Source organism: Artibeus jamaicensis, unplaced genomic scaffold (assembly GCF_021234435.1).
Source record: "Artibeus jamaicensis isolate MK-2021 breed Jamaican fruit bat unplaced genomic scaffold, CSHL_Jam_final contig_432, whole genome shotgun sequence".
NCBI classification, from domain to species: domain Eukaryota; kingdom Metazoa; phylum Chordata; class Mammalia; order Chiroptera; family Phyllostomidae; genus Artibeus; species Artibeus jamaicensis.
In genome coordinates, this window is record NW_026521828.1 from 10,392,501 (window position 1) to 10,420,126 (window position 27,626).

At 41.0% G+C, this 27,626-nt stretch overlaps 1 protein-coding gene across 2 annotated transcripts in view; it reads right to left on the reverse strand.

Moving 5' to 3' along the window:
• GRIA1 (glutamate ionotropic receptor AMPA type subunit 1) overlaps positions 1-27,626 on the reverse strand; it is a 274,653-nt gene that overhangs the window by 15,394 nt on the left and 231,633 nt on the right. For both annotated transcript variants that reach the window (XM_037156917.2, XM_037156918.2), the window contains exons 12-13: positions 25,874-26,072; positions 20,249-20,496 (exon numbers count right to left, since the gene is read on the reverse strand). In XM_037156917.2, coding sequence (XP_037012812.1) covers positions 20,249-20,496; positions 25,874-26,072 — 447 coding nt within the window. The remainder of the gene's footprint in view (positions 1-20,248; positions 20,497-25,873; positions 26,073-27,626) is intronic.

The window sequence follows — 27,626 nt, forward strand, 5'->3', positions numbered from 1 at the left end:
CTCAATTTTTTACTTAGCTGAGAGGGTTCACAGGCCGTGGCCAAGCAGTAATTGGAAGAAGGAGAGGAGCTCAGGGGAGGAACATCTATAGTAGGCATCAAGGGGTATTAATGGGAAGGCAAATGGACCCTCAAATCTAGTCTTCTCCCTGTGGTGTCTTGCCCTCATTGTTTTACTATTTTTTAATGTTTTTATTGAATTTATTAGGGTAGCATTGGTTAATAAAGTTGTACAGGAGTCAGGTGTACAAGTCTCTAATACATCATCTGTATATTGTACTGTGTGTTCACCACCCCAGGTCATGATCCTATTGCTATTACATAGTTGCAGATGACTAATCCACCCCCCATGTTGAGTGCAGTAGTGGACAAAAGAGACATTTTTATTTTTATTGCCTTCATTATTTGTTTTTATAAGAAGTAAACTTTGGCTGTTTGGTGACTCTAGTGTGATAAGAAGCATGTTGATCCCTCCCTGGAAAACACTCTTGGACTCCCAGGAACTCTGTTTACGACAGCCGTTACCTTTTATTTATGTCTGTCAGTCACTGGGCAGCTAACTAGACTGTGGCATATGGATCCCCAAAGGCAAGGAGAAAGACTGCAAATGCTGTGTGCTGCCTGAAAAGGAGTTCATATTTATGATTTCGTTTACCCCACGCTGTGAGTTTAAATGTGGCAATTTTCGAGCTGGGAAAACAATTGCCATTAACAGATCCTGGAAATGCTCTTGTTAGTCTTACAGACACCTTTGTGGGCCAGCGTGCTCTGCCTCCGTCTTGGTCTCTTTTTCTCTCTCTCTCCTCTTAGTTCCTCTCTCTCACACACACACACAAACAACAACAACAAAAACAACCCAAAATGGACTCTGGGCTTGACAGCACACAAAGAGCATTGAGTGACTATGCGATTCCTCCTGGGGGAAGTTCAATGCAGGGTACACAGCTGCTACCCAAACTCACGGCCCTCTCTTCCCCCCGCCTTTCATTTTAAGGCAATATAGCTAGAAAGACTCAGAGTGGGTGAGGGAGAGATGTAGGTGCAGGGACAAAGGGGAACTGCACTGAAAGGGAAGGTACAAGGAGCCATTGAAAGGGAGAGGAAAGGTGGAGGCTACCAAGTTCTTAATTCTTATTTTTGCTGTGTGTTATCAGACAACTTTTCTGTCTTTAAAAAATGAATCCTCTAGTGTCTGTTCCCCTCACATACAGGATCTAGTTTGGGGTCAGTAGGGTGAAGAGATGTTTGGAGAAAGTGGATGATCCTCATGGAATGAGCCCCACAGTAGGAATTGTGGGAAAAATTTATGTATGTCCTATATTGGTGGGCTCATGGTCTCACAATCAGATTTAAAAAGGGGCTACCTGAAAAGCATTTCATCAAATTTCACCTTAAATATAACCCCTTTGGGGGTGATTCTGTGAGTTTGAACTCTGATCCCTTATATTATAATGTTGTTTTCCAGCTGATTCCTGTGTTGGCTGAATCTCCACTGATAGATTGTGTGTTCCTCAAAGCAGAGATGAGGATTCCTGTATTTTTAGACCCCTCCCAACACCATTTAGTATAAGATATTCCATTCAGTATAAGAGTTTGAGAAATACTTTTACTTTGCTTGAATGAATGGACAGAACCTAAATACAATATTCCCTGATGTGTCTATAACTCAGCTGTTTGGCAAACTTACCTATCTGGAATATAACAGAAAAGGACCAGAAAGTATACAAAGAAAATGCACAGGATTGTAGGATGATTGCTGTAGTTGACAATAGTTTTACTAAGGACTTACTATGGGCCACATGTTATATTAATTACTATACAAGCTTTATTTAATTTAATCCTCACATCCCTATTTGGTTGTTATGTTATTACTATTTCCATTCCACAGACAAATACATAACTTGCCCAATGTTCTAGCCCAGGTCTGTGTGACTGAAGTCTGTCCACTAACCACTGTGATTCCCAGCTTTCCAAAGATGGGGTGCTGTATGCATTGCCATGTCCCCTCCAGTGTTCACTTAGCCCCACCCCCCACTCATTCAGCCCTTTTTAAAAGCTTACTTTGCACACAGTTGTAACGCCCAAGGATCTCTATTATCCCAGACGACAGCAAAAGCAGCAAATGAGAAAAGTTTCATCACAGGCTATTTCATAATGTGATGATTTATACTTGACAATAAGGAAGGGGCCAAAGCAGTTTTTTTCCTTTTTCACCCTCTTCTGTCCTCCCCATTCCCCTGCCCTTCTTCCTTTTCTCTCTCTTGCTCTCTCTGGAGACAAAGAAGATGGTGCTAGGAGGATGGTAGCCTGGGGCTGTTCTGCTTCTGGCAAACTGCCCTGTGCATATGTGTCCTCTGCAAGAATCACTGGGTTGGAATCCAGTATCATATATTGATAATGATGGAATCCTCAAGAAAGTTTATGTTCAACAAATTCAAAACAGAAGTTAGAGAGGTATGAATTTGATTTAAAAATATTCCCTTTTAAAATGTTACATTAATATAAAAGCCAAGAGGTTAAAAAAGGTAAGAACTCAGCTATCTGGAAAATCCAGGGTCCTGCATAGCAGAGGGTGTCCTCTCAATGAGCAGTAGTTTCCAGACATGCAGATTTTATGGATGGGGAAACAAGTAAAGTGGGAGTGGGGGAACCAATGTAAATGTATAGCAAACATTAATTTTTCTGTGTGAAAATGTTTAAAGAGAGCAATTACCATCTATCATCACCTTCCTCTAACTGAGTTAAGGAAGCTAAAAAAAAATCAAAGAATTAGGAAGGACAGCATTTCAGAATAAGGGAAGTCTTTTAGGTTGAATGATTTAGACACCTTGTTCTTGTTTTACCCTATAATTTGAATAAAAGACAGAGCTGCAAGTATCAACAGCAAAGATTTTATAAAGGGCTCAAAGGATGGTTATAACAATTGCTTATTTAATTAAACAAATCTGTAGTAGAACTTTTCTTATGCCAAATCCTGTGCTTGGCATAGAGCAAAACAAACAGACATAAAGCCAACAAAACAGAGTCCTAATTCAGCAGAATAAGAGTCCTCTGAAAATTTTCAGATTCAGACAGATATTCAGCAGAAGAGAGGTGATGGTCATGGGTCATTAGAGCATGTATCTAGGCCTATAATCACTGACATGGTGATGGGCATGGCTGTTGTTCTCCAAGAGGGCCAATGAGCAGAAGGAATACTCAACTCCCTGAGCCTTGACCTTCAGTCACATGAACTGATGAATCCAGAGGCATTGGAATAAGTGAATTATCTTTGGAAGCTGGAAGGCTTTGGACTCTGGAAAGATAATCTCCAGGATGACTTTGTACTCATTAAGTTTCAACTTACTGCTGTGAAGAAAGAAGCTCAATTATCATATACTTACAGGGAAAATGAAGTTTGGAAAAAGCAGTCAAGGGAGATATTTCAAATGGTTTTAATTGGGCCTCAACTTACAAAAGGCTAAGGACTGATTTCTGAGCTTCATTTCTGAAGCAATTGTCCATACTTCCACTCTTTTTCTCAAAACCTTGAATTTAAGCACCGAGGAGTGTTGGGTAAAACAACCCTTGGAGTTTACACACAGCCTGCAGTGATATGCTGTGCCTCTCTTCTGCCAAAGGAAGCTTCAGTTTTGATCAGAGTAGGCTGTTGAGTATCCTGCTCTCTTTCAACCAGTGTGTTTCTCCCTGCTTCTTGTGCTTGCATCTTGCTATTCTCTGTTATGTCTCTCCTAATGCCTGGTTGCCCTGCACTGCTACCCATGTTTTCCTTGAACACTTGATTTCTTGTTGGCCTTCCCTTTAAAATTCCCTGGCACCCAGCAGTCAATTCATTGCCTTACTTACTGTTGTTTAATATGTAATGGCCTAAGTCTTTAACTTGCTTATAAAGGCTTTGGAGTAAAGAATTGATGTCTTTGGATCAACTAGTCAAATGTTTATGAGGGCCAATTAAGTGACAAGAACTGTGCTAGGTATTAATATGTAGTAGAAATAAAGAACTGAACAACTTACAACCTCATTCTTCAAGGAATGTTCAGTCTACTGTGGGAGGCAGAAAAACTTCTTTGTAGTTAATGAAAGACTGGACATGATTTTAAAATAAAAGGTTGTGGAAGCACCAAAAAGGAGAGTGGTTAGTTCTGCTACTGGGTGGGAGATAGAAAACCTTCTAGGAGCTCTGCGAAAAGGGAAAAGTGAACTCAGAGCTGACTAGTCCCAGTCGTGAACATTGTTGAATGTTGTGCTAGGAAGGCAACACATGACCTGTGGGCAAGGGACATTTAGAAGGTGTGTAAGGAGGGAGAGGATTCGGATCAGGAGCTCATCTATTCTGCAGTCAGTCCTAAGTAATACAATTAACCATGCTGGAGTGGAAGCATGGTGAGTCCAGGACAGAACTAGGCATTTGCAGATCTGGGTCCTGGGCAGTGCTCTCTTAATCACCTCCCTTTTGGACAATGGTCTCAAGTGCCCCTTCTGTCTCTATTCCAGTCTACAACATTGTCAGTGTGGACCACATAAGGTAAACACCATCACCAATGAGGCAGAACAGGAAGGGTTCATAGGACTCCACTGACTCTGTAGCTTGTGGTGGTGGGTAGAGTGGGAGAGGTTAAACTGTGGCCAAGTGGAAGAAAGTAAAGAGTTGGTAGGGTTATATCAGGAGCCTCAGTACATCCCCAGATTTCCTTATGAGATATAGGTAGGGTCAAAGTTCACTTCACCTGTAACCACTGCAGGTCTTTTCCCCTCCAGAGTATTCTCAAGAAACAGTCCTGTGATACTATGAGAAGAAATGGTGGTCAGGTGCTGATTCAGACAGAAGATAGGGGCTTTGTATTTGGTTTCTGACTTCACAAAACAACACAATTGTTATATTTTTAAGAAAGCAAAAAACACATATAGAGCTCTCTTAATCTTTCCACTGAGAAAGATTCTGAAGATTCTGAAGGAAAGGGTCTGAAGGTCTGATTCGAGTCCCTTACTCATCTCTAAACAAGTAATATGACAAGTTCTGTGACTCTGCCTAGAATGACTGACTGTTCTCAGTTTGCCTAGGACTTTCCTGGTTTTAGCTCCAGAAGTCCTACATCTTGGGAACCTCCTTAGTCTTGGGCAAACCAGGGTAAGTCGGTCACCCTAACTATACCTTAGTTTTCCCATTTGTGTGGTGGGAATAATTACATGCTTCTGCTCCAGCTGCCTGTGATGTGAAGATCAAATGAGGTAACAAATGTGAAAGTGCTTTGAGATTAATTCTAGACAAATGCAGGTGGCTGGATTGGAAGTACCACTGAAGCCACACCTCTGTATGTTGGCACATGCCCTACGTGACACACTTTGCCGCTTTGTGGAACCCTGTGCATTTTACAAGCTTTAATAAACAGATGTGGCAGAAGGAAGGCCTGTTTGAGTGTGGTTGGTAGGGTAGCAATAATATGGGTGTCGTAATTTATAGTTTTAATATGAATATTTTATCTAAAATGTCATATGGTGTGCCTGAGTGTGATATTATTAAGTTACAGAATTACATGCCTATGATTTTGTAATAAAAAGTTTTGTAATAAAAAAGCAGTGTTATTTGTGCTGTGCCCTGTATGTTGGTCTCTGGAAATTCTCATGCATTGTCCCCAGGCAGAATAGATGCGGACTTCCTTTCTGTCCTGCCATACTTGCATGCCCCGTAACAGCAAATGCATCACTCCATTATTCATTACCCGTCATCAGCTCCTCCAACTAGATCGAGACGGATGTTTCCAGCACAACAGGTACCACAGTAGCTGCTGATCAATGTTGTTGACTGAGAGAGTGGTTTTAAGTTTCTGAGATATATGTTATATGATGAGGTTACTTGAACCTCCCGAAATTGCACACTAGAATATGTGATACATATTTCTAGCCCTGTAACTTTAGAACTGAGATCCCTGATCCGGCCCAGAGAGCTGGACGGGAATCTGAAGTGTAGCTCCTCAAGCAGGGAATCGTTCTACAGACAGAAAGCCTTTCAGAAGCATGTTGGGTCCCCAGCCCACCTCCTATTGTGAGAAACAGGTGTCAACAGCTCATTTGCAACCTCATCTGATCCTGTAACACAAACCACTTGCCAGCAACAGCAGGTACATGGGTTTGTGTCAGACACCTTAGAGATACTTGACAAAAGATATTGGAGAGAATGAATGAAAATCTCCCCACAATTAATGCAGAGAGTGAAAATACCATTCAGGATGACAGCCAGCCTACTGGTCTCATCATAGCCACCTCTGATTGATGAAAAGAAGAAAAAGTGGGCCAGTTCTAAAGACTGGCCACCAAAAACCACATCAATGTGAACAGAATGCAGGGCAGACCCTCAGGACCATTATTTTCTTGTTGACTTTAAAATACACAGCGTCATAATGTTGGAGAATTGCTCCTCCAGTGATAGAGTGGCTGCTGAGAAGACAGGTCTCCCACCCCACCTGAACTCGTCCCCAGGTCTCACTGTCCCTTCTTCCTTTTCCTTTCCTCCGCCACCTCCAGCCCTTCAACGACTGCTCCAGCAGTTCCACTTGTATCTGTCTTTTCTAATGGAGTTCCATGAGATACTTGGTTTGGTAAAATGGTTCCCTGTTGAAAACAGCAATAACAAGATTGAAAAAGAATGCACAGATTCTTTTCACTTTGTACTGTTACCTGTCTTTGTAATAGTGTTAGTTGTTATTAGCTTGTGTCTTTTTTCTTTTCTTCTATCTTAACTGTGACCACCACTCAAAATTTTAAATAGTTTACACAAAAATTGAGATTTCTAGTTTCTTTTTAAAACCAGAAGATCTGGCAGTATTCCCACATGGTGATATTAGACCAGACTGGGTGGAAGCTGTGCCCTTTAGACAGACATGTGTTCTCTGTTCACTAAGTCCCCATCATTTCCTATGATCTCCCACAGACTGTCTGGGAAGTTTTCCATTTATAGTGTAGTATAGTGGATAACAGCATAGGCTCTGAATTCATTAGCTCTGGGTTCAAATTGTGACTCTGCCACATACTAGCTATTGTGACCTTTGACAATTTACTGAACTTCTTTGGGCCACTGATTCATTATCTGTAAAATGAGAATTTAATAGTGCTTACTTCATTGGGTTCTTGTGAGTATTGCATGAATTAGGGGATGCATATGAAGACTGAGTCATGCCATATGTAACAAGCACTCAATAAATATCAGTCATACTTATGATTTACCATGGTGTTTGCATTGTGGTTTTGTTGCTTAGAGTACAGGAAGAATCACCCGCAGTCATGACTTTTAAAAATAAGGAAACCATGGAGGGTTTACTCCTGGTCCATTTCACTCGTTTTCTTTACCTGGCCCCTAGGGGCATTTTAAGTTTTAGTCCCTGTATTAGATGATGAATCCAGGAGTGCCAGTGTCATAATTTATTCATCTTTGCTTTTGTTAAGAGTACTCACTTTAGTGCTTTGAAAATACTGTGTTTGAAATGTTGGTAAAATTAAATTGCATAATCATGCTGCCTTCAGGATGTTCAATAGTAATGACCAAAGATACCACAAGTTATGAGTTAGTTGATTTAATTTGTGTTATGTGGTCAATACAGTAAGACTAGTATTTCCTGGTTCTCATGAATTAGACAGACCAGACACATCAACTGATTTGATAACATGCTTAGAAAGTTGTCATGTGCATGGAAGGTGGCGGGGGAGGAATCAGTCCATGGGACAAGCAATCAACAAGAGTTTCTTGCTAAATATTCTGTTAGGGCCCTGGGCACATTTGGCCTTGCTTCACTAAACTGTACCTTGAAATACAGGTGAAGAGAAGAAGGAATCAGTAAGAGGAGAGATAATAGAGTAGGAATAAGTTGTGTTTGTGGACCACGAGGAAACTGGCTTAAGTAGTGCTATGAATTTTTTTCTTTTTAACATTCCTCCATAAGAATAAATTTCATTTCCGTGGGAATAGAAAATGTGATTGAGACGTCATTGTACTCTTTTTCTGCTAGGCTTCTGTGTTGAGGAGGGATGGATAGGACTTGTCAATTTCCCTGCCTGAGGCTCCTGTTTGTTTGTTTGGAGGCTCTTCAGGCTTATCACTTCCATCTGTTTTTGAGGAAGTCGGTGCCTTTGGTTAAGGATTTACCTGGGCCTTTGCACCTTTTCCTCCTGGAGAACAGGCTGGTTAGGTATGATTATCAAGCCAGATCTCAGCCCACAGTGCTGTTCATAAAATGTGGTTGGAACAGATGGCCCAGAATTTCTGTGCCAGGGCTCACCCCAGGGCTACTCCTTGCCCCTGCCTTTCTGCCTGTCTGCAGAGCCCGGGCTTTGCTCAGGAGCCTTTGTTCAGACATGTGGGTGGAACCAACAGGGCTGTGAGCTGAACGTTTGGGCACTGAGTATAAAAGGGAACAAAACTACACATTTGAACATTTGTCTCTTGGTATTCTGAAATATCCACCTTATTGTGATAAAAACGAACCCAGAGTGGTCTGGCCCATAGAAGGCAATCACCAGGTATTTGGGTCAGTTCTCCAAACAAATGGAATGGATAGCAGGTGCTAAGGGGGAGCAAAAAGGGGAAGAGTTGGTGAGGAGGGGCTGGAAGAGGATCAGTATTCAAGAACTCCTTCTGCACCATGAGTTTTTCATAAGAGATTTTATAAGTGAAGCGTATAGTAGGGTCTCCATATGGAAGATGAGAAAACAACCTCAGAGAGATAAGTAGCAATGGTTCGCATTTTTTAGTCACTTCAGTACGTGCCACTGTGTTAAGTACTTCATATGACCTCATTTAATCATTTAACAGCCTCCCACGCAAATTTAGTGTTAACTCCAGTTGATATCTTTGAGGAACCTGAGGATTAGGGAGGTGAAATTACTTGTCTCAGTCACTGTTGCCATTAACTGGCAGACCTGGGATTGATACTCAGCTCTAACTTTAGGGCCCTACCCATCAGTCCATGGTCCATATGGCTTTTTGCTACTTTCTCAAGATTGCATGGTTGTAACTGTGGGAGGCAGGGTCTAAATGAGGGTCTGACAACATCAAAGCACTTTTGCTTCTCACACCCACCAGTCCTAGTGGCAGAGCTGGGACAGGTTTCCAGAGCTGTTTGGTTGTAGTCTGCCTTTGTGTCTGAGCAGCTGCCTTCTTAGAACAGGAAAGAGACAGGAAGTCTGAAATAAAGTTGCTGATGGAGGCAAGGAAAAACAAAGATGCTATTTTTGACAGTAACAGCCTCTTAAAAGAAGACAATTTGTAGATCAGTGGGGAAAGTAGTGCTGTGGCAGGCAAATCATAAGCAGCTCTGAATCTCCTCCATTCTTGCCTTGGTAAAGACCATTCATTACCCGTGCTCTTTATCGCCCTCGATCCATACTTGCCACCTTAGTCTGACCACCTTCCTTTCATCTCTCTCTCTCATTAATGTGTTGCTGCTGTTTACAAGCTTCTCAGGCAGGCATGAAAAAAACAGCCCTAATGGGACTAAGTGCTCCTTTGTCTTTGTGATTTCACCAGGATCCTCCCAAATAAATCTGCACTGTGGTGCTCCAGCCTAGCCTAGTAGTTCAAGAGGGAGCACTTTGGTTGTGGAGGCCACCTGGTGCTTCACTTGCCCTGATGTTTTAAGGATGTCACTGTGAAACATGGCAAAGGCAGTGAGGTGTGCCTCCATTAGCACGGGGGTTGGGATGTGCAAAGAATGAGGGGTTTTGGAGTCAGGTTTTGTATTTAAACTCCAGCCTGCAAATCACTTTAAGAACCTGGGCAAAGTGTCGCCTCTCTGAATCATGGTTTCCTCACCCGAGAAAGGGAAATGATAATACCTAAGTCAGAACATAAGTGGAAAATTAATGCCTGAATATCCCTAGGGCACTGAATATATAAGCATTGCCCAGCACACAGTAAGAAGGTATGAAAGAATGTCTCCTCTTCCCCACCCCTAGACTTAAGTATGATCAATCTCAAATTGTCTGCTTTTCATCATTGAAAGGAACCAAAAGCACTATGTAGTTTAAAATCTTTGTGGGTGTTTGGGTTCAATCTGTCACAGGCAAGCAGGGAACCATAATGCTTATTGGATGTGCCTCTTTCCACTTTTGTGTATAGGCAATGACATCAACCTGTGGTAGGGCCTGGCCCAGAGCAGAAGGTCATCTGTGCCCGCAGATGCAAACAGGGCTGAAAGGAGGCAAGGATTCCCTAGGGAATTCAGGCAGTCCAGGCAGAGAACCACTTCCCTTTGTGGAATCTGGGTTTTCTTAATTGTGTATTTGTAGGGCTAAATGAAAGTGTGTGTGTAGGGGGGATGATAGTAAGTGATCTCTATTCTCCAAATCATCATCCCTTCATCACAGTTTCCCTCCTTATATCCTTGAGGAGGAGTCTTGCCTACTGCTTGAGAAGAGGTTCTGGAATCAGGCTGCCTCGGCTGAAAGTCCAGCTCTCTCATTTCCATGCAGGGTAACTTTGGGCAAATTCTGGTGTCTTTCTGCACTTCAGTTTTCTAAGCTGTGCGTTCAAGATGAAAACAATACTGCTTCCACAGCCTTCTTGTTAGGATTACATAAGCACATCAAATACTTCATAGAAGTGCCTAGGATGAGTCCATGCTCGATAAATAAGTTTTGTTAACAATAAGTCTTATCACCACCAGTAAATATGCTAAATCAAGCCCATGTCACCCCCTTCCTGGACTTTTGCAGTGGGCTACGCGCCAGTCTCCCAGGAGGCTTCCTCTGTACTTTCTCTGATTCATCTCACATATTCTGACCTGTGTATTGGTGTAGCTCTCCTTCTTTGAAAAACCTCCAGTCTCCGTTCAAACACACACACACACTCACACACACACACTTTTTCTTTCTGTCTCTCACTTCTTTTCATCCTCCAACTCCCTCCGTCTTTTCCTTTCTCGTCAACTTCTCTGAGAATGCAGGCAAATCTAGCCTCTCTGATCAGGTCAGACCTGGGTTACAGAGTTCATGGGGTTACCATGACAACAAGCATCCTTGGCTACCCACTAAGAGGCAAGAGCCAGTTGAAAGGATCCCTGGCACATACTGTATTTATTCTCAGCAGCAGGCCCTGTAGCAGTACCATACTATAGGAAGAGAGTGGGAGGGAGGGGAAAAAAGAAATATCAGGGTTTTATTTATTTAGTGTGTTCTCTGTGAGGGAGGACCACAAATTATTCTCAGAGAGAGACATTTTATTTCTAATGCAACCAGTAAGGTGGTGAGGTGGCTGAGAGGGGGGTTCATGTGCATGTTCGATGAATACAGTTTGTTTCACAAAGAAGAAAAAATAAGTTATTTGGTTCAAAAGTGAGTTTTGGGTTGGTATAAAGGGAAGAGAATGGGGTGGAGAATTATCATTAATGAGCACCATCTGTGACAAGCACTTTGTGCTGTTTTATCAAAACTCAAAGTGACTGCAGTGAACTATTATTATTCCAGTATTAAAAGAAAAGAGAGGCTAATAAAGTTACAGTGGCTTATCAAGGTAGGGCATGCTGCTAATAGAGGCCTCTGAACTTGAACTGAGGTTGTATGATTCCAAAGGGATCATGATTCCAAAGATTATTGTTTCAACACCATTCATATAGTTTCCCTGTCATGCTCACATCCTGCTGGTCTTCTTTCTCCTTCAAAAGGGCCTTCTCCTCACGTTTTGCCTGCTTAGGCCATTTGTACATCTCTCTTCCCTGACCTCTAGTTCTGTTTTTCCAATGTGGGCTCCTGTGTACCTGTAACAGAATCACCTGGGGGACTTGTTAAAATTGCGCATTGCTGGACCCCACCCTTGACCTGCAGAATCAAAAATTTCAGGAATTGGAGTCTAGAAAGGGGCATTTTTAAAAACCACCTTTCTTAGATAATTTTGATACATATTGAAGAGGGAGAATGGTTTTTTAGAGTAAAAGATTCAACACCATATGAGACAGCACTTGCTTGTTTCCCAAATACATTCTGGGTCAGTGTGATTCTCTGAAAGCAAAGAGCTGTGTAAATGGCCTTTTTAATACTCAGACCAGTGCTAGGCAAAATAAAAAATGTTGCAGAAAGGCCCACTGACCTAGCTTGAAGGTACAATCATGTCACATGGTCCCAGTGTGCTGGTGGGCAACTCCTAGAAGTGAGAAGTCTCCCCCCAAAACCTTGTGATATCTCTGAGTCATGGTCTGAATTTCAAATGGTTTTTAGTAGCTATTTTTCATCATAGGATTTTGTGAAGGAAGAAAACTGTATTCAACAAGAATGCCAATGAGACTAAAATGCTGATGAGCAACCTTGATCTTATGTCCAGTAAAATAACAGATATAAGCAAGCATAGTCAGTGCAGTAGGAAAGGTGATTGGCAGACTTCATCGCTGTTTCTGTTTTCCACAAAGTCTGTGCTCCTCCCAGTGCAGCCTTTCTCAACCTCCTAGGCTTCCCAGAGATAAAACCAAGGGGGTGGCAAGAATTCTTTTTTGGGGGGTAAGTCCCATATCTTCCCATTTTTCTGTCCTTGCCAGAATCAGGCTATACCTGGTCAGGCTTAGGGAGGAGCACAAAAGCCCCCAAAAGTTCACCTCATAGATTTCTTTCCCAAACTACCAAGTCTTAAAGGCTATGACTAGTGACAAAGCCATTTCTTCCATCTGTCCCCATCCTGTTATGGCCTGTGGCCACATTCATTATGCCATACAAAAATGACCACAACAGCTTTCTAAATAGCCTCCCTGCCTGTGATCCCCTCTCTGTGATTTATATTGTAAATCACTGCCAGCATAATCTTCAGGAAGCCTGTCTGATCATGTTCCCTCTAAGTCAGTGGTCTTCAGTGACCCCTACTGACATCAAATCAAACCTACAGAGATGTTGGAGATCCTTCACAGCTACACCACAACCAATTATTCTTATTTATTAATGCCTTCTCTAGTCGAAGGGGACCCCTCGTCCTGGGAAACAAGCTGTACATTTTCACAATTCTGTCTTTACTCACTCTGTCCCCTCTATTTGAAAGACCCTCTCTCTGCTTCTCCTCTATCACAGTTCTTTGGGGCCTACCATGGATATTAGCTCTGCCACAAAATCTTTGCATTGCCTCCCACTCAAATGTTGCCTCTCCTTGTGAGTGTTTCTGACTCCCTTTGGCTATTGGATAGGATAGTAGGAGTCTATGTCATTCTGCTTATGAACTGTATTTGATTTTGCATTGTTTAGAGGTGGATATTGCATCTCTGTCACCACTGCTGCCTAAATATTGTACACAGTGTGAGAGGGATTCAGAAAGGAGTCTGTGAAACTAAGCAGAAGGCGCGGGAAGCAGACCCTCCTGGGAGCCCATCACCCATTAAGCTGCAGGATCACACTGCACTATGCACCTGTTCCCTTGGCCCATACGTCTGGCATGGACAAGACATGTAACAGAAGACAAACATGTTATGATCACAGACACCAGAAAAACTCCATGTAATACAGTCACAGTAAAAGACCATACTTTGACCAATGTCCTGCTTAGGGCATAACTTAGCAAATCCGTTAGGCTGATTTTGTGTGGATTTCTTCTTGGGTTGGTAAAACATAGGCCATGAGCCCTTACTTAGGAAATCTGAACATACTGTCTCTAACTGAAGGGAGTATTCATTGTAATAACAACAAAAAGACTTCAGTTCAGATCAGCAGATACATTTAGTTGGCAAAAAAAGGGCCAATGGATCATAATTAGTGGATTTACTATTTGCCTTTCCTTAGTGACTGGCATTGGTTGCGTAGGTCTTTATCCACAATGTAAGGGCTTGGAAACATAACTTAGCCTCTCACCCAACCCCAAACATGCAGTGACAGCCAACAAACAGCGTCTGTTTCAAAGAAACACTGCCTGTCCAAATGAAAACCAAGCACCAAACCACCTTGCTTCAGCAGAATATTTGTTTCCAGAGCAGAAGAGACCAGCCCCCATTCCCTCAAACCCAAAGCAACAACACCCATTCTGTCACTAACAGCCTTTTAACGCTTTGTAGGAACCATGGCTAGCTTCTGCCAAGTAGACTTGGCAAGTTTTAGAGGAACATTTGGGCCTTAGATATCAGCATTCTGACCTTCTGAGGCGAAGCTGGGTGATCTGCCCTGGAGGAATATGGAGCTTGTTCTGGACAGACCAGAAGGAGTGAGTGCCCCACAGGTGTTTGTGTGGGTGTGTGTGTGGGGGGGTGTCTGGCTTTATGGAGAACAAGTGGTAGAGGAGGACTGCCAGGAAAGTCCTTTCTTTCTTTTCTTTTTCCACTTTGAGTAGTATAGGCATTATATTTATTTATTTTTAAAAATGTTTTTTAATGGAATTTATTGAAGTGACACTGGTTAATAAAATTATATAGGTTTCACGTGTACAATTCTGTTATACATCATCTATATATTGTACTGCGTTCACCACCCAAGTCAAGTCTCCTTCCATAACCATTCATTCCCTCTTTACCCTCTTCTACTTTCCCACCCCTTTTCCTCAGTAATCACCTTACAGTTGTCTGTGTCTATGTGTTTTTTCCCTTACTTCCTTTACCTTTTTCACCCAGCCCTCCAGCCTCCAATTAGCTGTAAGTCTATTTTCTGTACCTATGAATCCGTTCATATTTTGTTAGTTCCGTTTGCTCATTAGATTCCACATATGAGTGAAATCATCTAGTGTTTGTCTTTGTCTTTGACTGACTTATTTCACTTAGCATAATGGTCTCCAGGTCCATCTGTGCTGTAGCCAATGGTAAGATTTCCTTCTTTTCTAAGGCTGAGTAGTACTCCACTTTGTAAATGTTCCACAGCCTTTATATCCACTCATCTATAAATGGGCACATGGCATGCTTCCCAATCTCAGCTGTTATAAATAATAAACATAGGGGTGCAATAAACATAGCATGCATATATTTTTTGAATTAGTGGTTTGGGTTTCTTCAGATATATTCCCAAAAATGGTCATAGGGCAATTTCATTTTTAATTTTTTGAGGTAACTCCATACTACTTTCCACAGTGGCTGCACCAATTTTCATTCCCACCGATAGTGCGTGAGGGTTCCCGCTTCTCCATACCCTTGCCAGCACTTGCTGTTTGTTGATTCATTGATGATACCCATTCTGACAGGTGTGAGGTGATATCTCTTTTTTAATTTAATATCTCATTTTTAATTTGATATTGCAGTTTTAATTTGTATTTTCTCAGATGTATCTTTTCATATGTCTGTTGGTCATCTGTATGTCCTTTTTGGAGGAGTGTGTATTAAGGTCTTTTGCTCATTATTTAATTGGATTATTATTATTTTTTTGGTGTTGAGTTTTACAAGTTCTTTATAAATTTTGGATGTTAACTCATCAGATGCACAATTGGTGAATATATTCTCCCACTCAGTGGGTTGCCTTTTCCTTTTGTTGATGGATTCCTTTGCTGTGCAAAAACTATTTAGTTTGATATAATCTCACTTATTTATTTTTTCTTTTGTTTTTCTTGCCTGAGATAATATATCAGAAAAAATATTGCTACAAGAAATGTGTGAGATTTTATTGCCTATATTTTCATCTGGAATAGTTATGGTTTCAAGTCTAACATATAAGTCTTTAATCCACTTTGAGTTTATTTTCATGTAAGTGTAAGAAAGTGGTCTAGCATCATATTTTTGTGTGTATCTGCCCAGTTTTCTTAATACCATTTATTGAATAGACTATTTTTATTTACCCCATTATAGGTTCTTGCCTCCTTTGTCAAATATTAATTGACCATAAAGGCACGGGTTTATTTCTGTGCTCTGTATTCTGTTTTATTGGTCCATATGTATGTTTTTATGCCATTACCATGCTGTTTTGATTATTGTGGGCTTGCAGTATAGTATGATATCAGTAGCACAATTTGTTCTACTTTGTTTTTTCTCAAGATTGCTGTGGGTATTCAGGATCTTGTGGGATTCCATATAAGTTTTTGGAATATTTGTTCTAGATCTGAGAAATATGCCATTAGTAACTTGATAGGAATTTAACTGAATCTGTAGATTGCCTTGGTTAGTATGGACATTTTAATGATTTTAATTCTTTCTATCTATGAATACAGTATATACTTTCACTTATTTGTATCTTCTTCATTTTCTTTCTTCAGTGTCTTATAATTTTCTGAGTACAGGTCTTTTTCACTCTTTATTAAATTTACTTTTAGGTATTTTATTTGTTTGATGCAATTGTAAATGGAATAATTTTCTCAGTTTCCCCTTCTGATAGTTCATTATTGGTATATAAAAATCTAAGTGATTTCTGAATATTTATTTTGTACCCTGCTGCTTTACTGGATTCATTTATCAGTTCTAGTAGTTTTTTTGGTGGATTCTTTATGGTTTTCCATATACAGTATCTGTAATCTGCAAATAATGACATGTTTATGTTTTCTTTACAATTTGGATGCCTTTTATTTCTTCTTGTCTAAATACTGTGACTAGAACTTCCACTACTATGTTGAGTAAGAGTGGTGAGAGTGAACATCCCTGTCTTGTTGCCAATCTTAAGGGAAGCACTTTTAGTTTTTGCCCATTGAGTATGATGTTGGCTCTGGCTTTGTGATATATGGCCTTAATACATTGAGGTATGTTCTCTATATTCCCACTTTGCTGAGAGTTTTTATCATAGATAGTGGCTGGATTTTATCAAATGATTTTTCTGCATGTATTGATATGATTACATGGTTTTATCTTTCATTTTGTTTATGTGGTATATCACATTTGTTGATTTGCAGATACTGTACCAACAATGAATCCCCAGAATAAATCCCATTGATCATGGTGTATGATCTTTTTAATATGTTGTTGAATCTGGTTTGCTAATATTTTGTTGAGGATTCTAGCACCTATGTTCATCAGGGATATTGGCATATAATTTTGTTCCTTTGTAGTGTTCTTATTTAGAAGTAGGATAATGCTGGCCTCATAACATGAGCTTTTGAGTCTTCCCTCTGGTCCAGAACTTTTATTTTTGGTGAGTTTTTTGATTACTGCTTCAACTTCACTGGTTATAAACTGTCTATGCAGATTCTCCGACTTTTCCCGCTTCAGTTTTGGAAGATTATATATTTCTAGGAATTTATTCTTTTTGCCCAGATTTTTCAATTTGTGGGCATACAAGGGGGAACCCTCCAAACTGGAATTATCTTCTGGTGGGTCGGCCCCTTGTAGTAGAGGCTTCCAGTGCTAGGAGAGTGTTCTAGGAAACCACCTGTATCAGTGTGCCAGCTGACATTGTTGTCAGAGGCTGTGTTCAGCTTCACTGAATTTTTTTGAAAACTCTTTCAACAAGATTGGCCATTTCATGATGGGTGATTTATACCTGCCCACACTGCACTGAGTCTTCAGTAGTTTTTTTTTTTTTCCAAAAATAGCATGCCCTCCATGCCACACCCACCATATTCACCTAGTCTTGCCCCAAGCAACATCCCCCCACACCTGCCATGGATGAAAAAAGTCCTGAAAGGGAAAATTTTGATGATGTGGAAGAGGTAAAACAAAAAATGGCAGCAGCACTAAAAGGCGTCAAAATCAATGAGTTCTGAGCAGTAGAAAATACCTCTTGATTGGTGTAGTGCATCAAATGGAGAGTACTTTGAATGTGACTGAAGTTTAAACATGTAGGAATAAATACACATTTAAAAAAATAAATTCTATTTTTTGTTTTTAATATTTTCTTAAAATATTTTGTATTTCTTTGGAGTTATATCTCCTCTTCCACTTCTGATTTTATTTGTTTGGATCCTCTCTCCTTTTTTACTAGATGAGTCTGGTTAAAAATTTGTCAATCTTGTTTGTCTTTTCAAGGGACCATTTCTTGATTTTATTATCTTTTATATTGATTTTTTAGGACTCTATTTGGTTTACTTTTGCTCTAATCTTTATTATTTCCTTTCTTTTACTCACTTTGGGTTTTCTTGCTATTCTTTTTATGGTTCCTTTAAAGGTAAGGTTAGTTTGATTATTTGAGATTTGTTTTGTTTTTGGGGGGAGTGCTGTATTAATTAGGACTGCTTCTGCTGTATCCCATAGATTTCGGTTGTTGTATCTTCATTTTCATTTGTTTCAAGGTAATTATGATTGCTTCCCTGATCTCATTGTTGACACATTTACTGTTTAGTAACTTGTTATTTAGCTTCCATGTCTCTGTGTCTTTTAGTTGTCTTGTGAAAAAAAAAAACCTTCAAATATTGCCTCCACTCCAACTTCTTTTGTCTCTTCTTGGAACTCATAGATGATACACATGGGATTTTTTGTCTTTCATGTCTCTTAATCTTTTTTGTTATATTTTCTGTCTTTTAAAAAATTTCTGTGTGTGATATTCTGGGGAAATTTCTCTAATTTTAACCTCAGTGTACTAATATTTTCTTCAACTTTGTATAATTGCTGTTTAACCCTTCCACTGAGATTTTATATCAATAACTACTTTTTAAAAATTTACCTCACTAAGTTCTAATCAGTACTGTACTTTTCCAAATATGTCTGGCCTTTTGTGACAGAGTCTTTCTTTTAAAAGTGATTTTATTTTATTTTATTTTTTCATTGTTAATATTTTCCTTTGCAGTTCTTAACTAGCCGGGTACTCCACTATACCACTGTTAATGTCATCTATGATGTCATAAGGGTGGCAGCCCACAGACTGGGTTGTTCCAAGACCTCTTTAGTGTTTCCAGAGAGCTTTCTAGCCAAAGATCGGGGCCGCATCTTTCGGGCAGTGTTGATGATTTCATCATTGCTGAGAGTGATATTTCCACTGTGCTTAATGTGTTTTTTTTGCTTCTTTCTGTCTTGTAGTGGTTCTTTGAGAGTTAGTTACTTTTATGTCTTAATTATACTTCTGATTCTTCCTTATGTACATTGTCACATAATTTACAACTTTGCCCTATTTAAGGAAGCCACAGAATAATCAGCATGCTTTTCACTCTGATTTTGACTTTCTTTTCACTTTTTGGCTTATGAATTTCCTAACTTGCATTTAAAAGTGTGTTTGTTACATGTTTATCCAGCATATGTGGGTGTTTTACAGTGGAAGTTTTGTTCTGCCATATTGCTGGAAGTAGATATCCTCTAGGTCCCCTTTTATAGACTATTGGAGTACCTATCATAGTTGTCATGAACCATTAAACAATAATCATCTGTTTAATGTCTGTCTTCCTTGCAAGCCTGCAGTTCCACTGGGACTGGGACTATGTCTGTCTTGTTCATAACTGTAGCTCTAGCTCCTAGCTGACTGCCTATAAACACTGTAGAGCTCCATAAAGTGAAGGCAGAGGTGGCCCTGGATGTTGTGTCAAATGGATTAGGAATCCCTCTTCATTCTTTTGCAACTTTTAAAAACACTCCTCACCTTTTCGTGGACACTACGTTTCCTAAAATGAGTTAATCCCTCTGCAATTGACATAATTTCTCCCAAGTGACTTTGCACTGTACTGTTTTCAGTTACCTTCTGTATAAATCATCCCATTTGAATTCACAATCACCTTGGACCTGAAAAAGGCTGGGATAATTATCCTGTTTTTACAGATGAGGAAACTGAAAGTAAGGGAGGTGATGTATCTTATCTTCTGTGAGATGGTCAGGAGTAAATTACAGAAATAAATCTAGGTCTTCTAACCTCATGTCTATAGGACTCTATCTTAGCTGTTTGGAATGAACACCAGAGTTTTTTAATGTGCACATAAAGTCCACTTTGCTCTATACTGAACTACCTGTTTCTTGCTCAAGAAATCAGTACCTAAGAAAGAATAGATGCTGCCATTCATTTGGCATTATTTTGATCTGCACATGACTCAGACTACTTGGTTTTTCATTTGGACAGTGCATTTATGTTTCTCTTGAGACAAACATTACAAACCACCTCTGTCAAAGAATCCAGGTTTCTGGAGGACTCTGTGGTTTACTTGGATTCAGGGGTGTCTGGTAAAGGCATGGTGTGTTACAGATCAACTGACAGAAATACAAAGTTCATTGATGTTTAACACACTTGGAGGGGTAAGGCGAGGTGTGGGGAAGAACATAGAGGCAGCAACAGTCATAGCAAGCTGAGGCCCCCAGGTCAATTTCCAACCTCAGGGCTGAAGATCTTGGGTGGCTGGAGTCTTCCAGGCCCACCGATGTCCAAGAAGAGCCCTCTTGACAGCTCGCATTGTGGCATTGGAGCCATGTGGTAGACATGGTGACTTCATTCCTGAGATAGGGAGGGGAGAGGGGGTACCAAGGAAGCAAATCTTGGCTACTTACCTCAGGGCGGACCCCTTGGGTGTTGCAATGCCATAGCCTTTGGAATCCAAGTTACCTCCCACCTTCATGGTGTCACAGGGTTTCCGCTGTTCAATGTACTCATTCATGGTAGACTCCAGAAGATAGGCATATTTGCCTTTGGATTTCCTCACTCGGATCATCCCCTCCTCTGTGGTCCGCACAAACACTGATGGTTCTGCTGACTTCATGTATGTCCACATCTTTTCAAACACAGCAATTTTAGACCTCTGGCAGGGGACAGGAACAGAATTGCAATTGAGTGCTGACTGTGCTTGGAATTGAGGTCGGTATACACACTAATGAAGAGCTGAGTATAGCTTGATCACACATTCATGAGTGAGATTAGCTCAGGAAGAAACAAATTATGAGTGATTGCAAAATAAGAGGCTCTAATTAGTACCAGTAGGTTCCAAACTACAAATATCTTGCAAATAACAGAACAAACAGAATAGCTCAGAATCTTTTAATTACTGCTGAGTAATTATATTCCTGTTAAATAAGGGGAGAGTTAAGAAACTGGGGCTCTGCCTGGCTTTTAAAGACATTAAAAACCTATCTGCTGTTCAGTAAGGCCATTCTTATACAGCTTAGAAGAAGAGGAGAGCTCCATATCAGTGGAATCTGACTTCCTTATTGGAGGACAACACTGATGAATTTCAGGGTAATGGGTGCCAAGTTCCAGTCATCCCATAATGAAAGGTTTGATTTGCTCTCAGGATGTAAGTTGTTGTCTGATAAAGCTAATAACTTGAGACCCAATATTGTCACCTGTTTATATTTTAAAAGCCTCTAAATCCAGCCAAATTGCTTTTGTCATTTCCTCCTGAACTCCCTTTGGGACTTGGCCTAGGCTGTGTCAGCCCACTCATCATGCTCTTTCTCTCCAGCTGCGTGCTCCTTACCATTTCACAGACCAGAACAAACCCTGTGTATTCTGAGGCCGCCTCAGTTCCAAGGACGGTGGTTCTCAAACTCCAGTTGGCACTGAAATTGTGTATAGAGATTGTACATATGCAGATCTCCCTGCTGTACAACTGAAGGTACTGACTCAACACATCTGAGGGGAAGCCTAGAATAAATCTCTTTCAGCTGTTTCCCCAGGTGATGTTGGTCTGTATGGCTGATGTGACCCTTACTTTGAGAAGGTAAGGACACAATGTCTGGGAACCCACTGGATGAACAAGCTTGATTGCTAGGATAGTGGGTCATTCCTACTTCTGCAGAGGTTTCAAGTCTGCGGACACAATAGGAGAGCAGGGAACAGCTTCCTTTCTGTAAGTTTTTCCCAGAGACTAACCTTGTACATAGTAAGCCCTTAGTCAGGGCCCACAATCCAGGACCACAAGTCAACATTCTCATCTAACATGGTCTTTCTAAAGGGCATCATTTTCCCAAATGGGAAATGTATTTTAGGGATACTGGAGTGTAGTTTTTGAAAATGCTTTGTAAATGAACAAATGTTAAACTTACATAAGGGACTTTTTTTTAAAAAAGAAAGTTACGACTAGAATTATACAACTTATATTATTTGTTTAATATACAGATTACAGATTTATTTAGTATAAAATTATCATTATATATGTAATAGGTCATTGTTCTTTGCACACAAGTATTAGGTCTATTTCCTTAATGTGAACATCAAGTGTTGGCCTAATAATGGTATATAATTAAGTTGGTATTTGACTGAACTGATCTGTAGAGGTATTTGGACCCAGGAAAATTCTAGGGCTCCATAGAAAATTAATGGAAATAGTTACTGAGAATTTCAGGGAGGCATTGGGTAGAGTGAGCCCTGAGTTTTGATAGTCTATGAGTAGATAAACTAGATGACTTATTTTACAGTATGGTTTATAGTCTGGAAAGGACACTGGACTTGGAGCCCTGAGTTCTAGTCTTAGTTTTACTGCTAACTTTCCCCACCCTTCCATAGACTATGGGCAGGTAATCTGTAAGTCCTTTACAAGATAGATATTTCTAATTCCTTGTATGAAGATACATTGTTCAAGCAACAATGTCAATGTGAAAAAGAAGAACAAAGAAAGGCAAGGGAGTATTTCAAAGTTAGGGGAAGAAACACCTAGAATTAATCATAGCATATACAAGGTATGGAATATTCTTTCAGAGGAAACAGGGAAGTGTATAAATTCATCCATGACCAGATTTTCAGATGATCTTCCAGGCACAAAACCAACAAAACGTACAGGAGGGCAATTGCAAGACGCAGTCTGACCTGACAGGATGGCAATGGCAGGGAACAGAGTGCTGACATGCAGAACTGAAGAGCCCTCTGGGCAACAGTGGGCAGAAAATGAGATGTTCTCTCAGCTGTACCCCAGTGCCCCAAACACCAAGGCTGTGCTCACAGCTGTTTGGAGTGGACTATCAGGAAAATCTCATCTCCAGGAAAGCAAAGGCAGCATGAGTGGCAAGGAAGATCGGAAATGTACTTGGGGTATTTGTTCTTGGATCTCTCCTATCATCTGCAGCTCCCATGGCCCTTCACACATCTTAATTCAACTGTCGTTGGAGGATCAAGTGACTTTGGGTTGGGGCTGCCGAGAAGCTCGGGCCTGCCATGGTGACTAGAAGCCAGATTTTTCGTTCTGTGGTAGAAGAATTCTCGTCTCACTATTCTCCCCTTCTGTTTCCTGGGGTGGTAGGTGATCTTGTTTCCCTACCCACCAAAGTTCTAGTGGGATAATTCTCAAGGTCAGAGTCACAGAGATGGAAGGGCTCATGGAACACATTTTGTCAGCACTCCTTTTTTACAGGTAGGGAAACTGAGGCCCACAGTATGGCAATGAAATGTCCAGTGTTACGTGGTTCGTTAGTGGCAGAGCCAGGAGTAAAACCCTTGTCACTTCCTTGCTCACCTGGTTTCTCCTGCAACCAGCTTCTTCCATCATTTTAGGCTTTTTATTTTCCTCACTGTGGAATCTTTCTGAGCCATGGTTCTCTCCTGACAGTGGGGATTATTGCACACACTGAACAGTGTTGTGGGGATTACATGAGAACAGAGGTAGAATGCATAACCCCGTGCGTGGCACAGTGCAGGTGCTGTATAAGTGGTGTGGTCACTGCTCACACTTATGCCCTTTCTTCAGATTTTACTTTATAGTAGGGATGCCCCAAACATGGCTGGCTTGGTCCCAGGTTCCCTTCCTACATGGCAGACATTGATATCAAGGAATTACTTTACACTGAGCCCAGATGGAACCTCAGAATTTCTCTCAACATGGAACTCTAGGCACCCTCTACCAATCAATCAGCACATGAACTACAACCTATTTGCCACCCATGCAGTAGGCTTGGTTGGAGGACAGAACTTGTAGAATATAAAATGCCTTGCTTCTAGATTCCTAACTTTTACTGTGGACGAGAGAGAGTACTGTGTCAATAGACATAGTTATTAACAAAGAACTGGGAAGTCTCAAGTCCCAGATGTGCCCCTAATTAGCTAGAGCATTTTCACTTTCTTTTCTGGGCTTTGAATTTCCCAACTATGAAATGGAAGATAATATACTAGGCTTTTCCATGTGTCCACTAGTAACCTGAGTGATCTTTACAGAAACATTTATCAGTTAATTATACCCCTACTAGGACAGTGTGGTTCAGTGGCAAGAATAAATGAAGAAAGTCAGATTTTGTACTCATTCTTGACATTTGCATCATGACTTGCCTGAATCCCAATTTCTTATTCACAAAGTGGACACCACAGTTCCTATTCTGCCTTAGGTCACAGGTGAAACATAATTGAGACCATGGATGTGAAATACTTTGGGGACTGTGACATGCTAATATATTAGGGCTGTAAGCATGAGTATATAATGGATAGTAAATTGGGTGGTTCCCCAGCTTCATCAGCAGGGTCTGGGACATAGGGCTGGCTATATGGACAAATATCAGGCATCTCCTTCACACTTTGGTTGCAGACTAAAAAGGTCAGAGAATGGTCATGAGTTACAAGTGGTTTTTCTACTAACTGGTTGGGCCAGCCTATGCAAGACATGTCTCTCTAAAATGACAGACTTTAACCAAGTGACTTCACAGTTACCTTCTGACTCCAATATGTTAAAAATGGATGATGTTAGCCTGGATCAGCCATGGTTGAGACTTCGGTCCCTTTCCTACCTGGCATCCAAGACACAGCACCTGATCAAGAAACTGAGCACATCATCCTGTTGGTTCACTTAGGGCCTGGGGTTTGCTCCGTGAAGTTGTAGTGAGAACCTTGTGGGTCTGCAAAGGATCCCTACCCTCTTACCCGAGGCAGTGCAGAAGCTTGCTGTCTATTCTTTTTTTTCTAATCATTGATTTTAAAAATATTTTTCCCACTTATAAGCTGGGTAGTCATGGGCAGTCAGTCATCTAAAATGGGGACAAGTCCCTAACTGAGCTCTAATGAGAGGATTAAGTGAGGTAATCCACACAGGGTGTGTTTAGCAGAGGACTGGATTTATAGTAAGTGCTAAGTAAGTGGTAGCAATTGCTTGTTTGTTTGATCAATATATCATAGCTCCATGTGCTGTTTGTTCAGATCCCAGGATGAGCAAGTCCAAAGTCTAGAGAACTGCAGAATTTCCTGCTTTGGGGCATTTTTTAAAAGTTGTTCCTTTTGCCTAGAAAGTAATTAGCCTACCTAGGTCAGACATGGCTTTATGATGTCTAGAAATATTACAGGTGTGTTATTTGTGGTTTACAGGGTCTACCCATTTTCCCTTGCTCTTATGATCTCATGTTCTTTAATGAGAAGGATATTTTAATGCAGCAGTGGTTCCCTTTTGTGAATGTGCCTTTGCACAAGGGATGTACCTTCAAGATAGATCCCAAATGCTTGTACTTCCCTGAAGTCCTAACAGTAAATGGAACCTCCATCCACTGATCTTTGTTTCCGTGGTGTTTTGGATTCCTCATTTCTTTTAATCTCATGATGATGCTTTGAGATAAACATTATTCTCATTTTATAGATGGGGAAATGGCGTTAAAGAGGCTAAGAGCCACAGAATGATAAAGAATGGAGCCAGGTGCTGGACCTAGGTCTGGCTGACCTTACATCTTGTGTGCCTCAGCTCTCTGCCCTCTGCCTTTGCTTGCTGCCTCCAGCCTCATGCCCTCTCTACTGCCTCCACTTCCACATCACAGCTTCTCTCTTTTCTGACAGTTTGTAATAGACCACCTAATCTAGTAATTGTTTCACATATACCATTGTCTACTTCCCAAGTCTTCAAAGATCCGACACAAAGGGCATCAGGTTGCGACCTTGTCCTGAAGCTACTCCTAATCAATTACTAAAAAGCCAGTAAGGTCCTTGTAGGAGCAGGGAGGGGCTCCTATGTACTATCCTCTGCAGCCCTCAGAGAATGTGACCCAGACTGGCATATGCAAAGGGTCTGACTCAGAATGAAAGCTTTGAAGTTTCCACAAACAGATGTAGATTTCTCAGAGATCTGTAGAAAGCTGAGAAATGTTCTGAGGTTCCCTGACCCACATTCAGTTAAGCAGTTGCCCTGGCTGCCTGTAATCTGCTCGTTAATGAGAAGGATATTTTAATGACAGTAGTGGTTCCCTTTTGTGAAAGTGCCTTGGGACAAGGGGTGTCCCTACCCTGAAGAACTCCTTAGTGGATCCTGCTTCCAGCGTCCCGTAGGCAATTTCCGTCTGCTTTGCTAGGTCCTCCGCACTCTCGATGGGTGACACCATCCTTTCCACTGTCAAGAAGGCAGCCAGGTTGGCTGTGTATGAGGAGATGATGATCAATGTGAAGAACCACCAGACACCACCAACGATTCGGCCAGACAGGGACCTGGGGCCAAAGGGAAGAGGTGTCAGAAGCACAGACATCAATTACAAAGGCTATAGGTAGGGGCTGAGAGCCAGCCAGGACCCTGTCAGCAGAGCTCTCAGGCCCCATTCACCTTCTCCTCTGTTAGCAGGATGTGAGAATGCAGATGTCAGAGAGAAACTCTCTGTACTGGGGGCCTTATCACAGATAAGGGCCTATGGGGTTGCTGTCCTTCAGGGTGACAAAGCCCCTCAGGTACATATTCACATTCACTTTCACGCATACATATATAACAAGACACATGCCAGCAATGACAACAGACATGTTGACACTTGCTCCCAAAATCACAAACACATAAACATTTTGTTAAATATAGTTACATGTACACCAAATGTTTGTGCACACATGTACTAATGTGTTTATAGACTCAATGCACATATTTGATTATGTCCAGAAATGTTTTCGACTGTCTTCTCATTATTGCCCTCTGGCTGGCAAAGGAGGCACATATCTCCCTCCCATCACAGAGAAAGAGAATTTGAATGAAAGAAAAGACAAAGGGTATTTTGTTCTGGATCAAATGGCAAATGTGACAACTGCACATGAGGTGAGAAATTGGTCCTTAATGTTCTTAGAATCTTGTTCTCCTCTCTTAGGTCCAAAAACAATAAAAGAGAAACATGACCAATCAAGAAGATTGGAAATCTAGAAGATTTCCAAGTCCAGAGCTTTCAAACAATATTACAGAGTGATCTAGATATTATATGGGGTGATTTTTATGTGGTGGACAGATAGGACATCATGTTATATTGAATCACAAAGTGATAAAGTTATTTGCATTCCACTTTTTTCTATCCCACTCAGTTTATTAAGGAAGTATAACCCTGAAACAATGGTATCTTTAAGCCGTTTCTAACATGTACTTTGAGCCTCAAGCTCAGAGCCTTCAATAGGTGACAGTGCTTAACTAGAACCTAATACTTAACCAGAGAAATCACCAATCCGGTCCATGAGTTTTACAGATAAAGAACCTCAAGAGCCCCAACTCACACTGACCCAGGACAAATACGCAGGCTTGCTTGTTCCACAGTTTTCAAAACCCTGGCCCACCCTTTCTGTGTTATTCCCTGTTCCGTGGGCTCCACTTTGTCTCAGTTTCTTAGGGACTTCCTTTTCAGTCTAGGCAGACAGTGCTCACTCCCAAAAAGCAAACAAATCTTTGCTTTTTCTTGCTTTATTTAAGAGAATGTTCCTAGATGCTTCACACGAAGGTGGAATTAAGAGGAGACTTATTCCGAGGGATGAGACCAGGAGGGTGAAGCAAAGCTGCACCATGTGAAGATCAGCCCAGGAAGACGGGACATTTGACAATAAGCAAAGACTTGAAGAGCTGGGTTCATTGGAGTATTGAGGTGAAGGTTGGACCATGTGACCTGATTTAAGCGCATTTGGCAGAAGTTCCAGAAAACAAACATGAAATATGAGGAAGATATTTTTGACAGGCAGGTAGGGCAATGATGGCTAATCTGAGGGTGAGTGAGTTCTTCCATTTCTCAAGATATTCAAGTGGTGGAC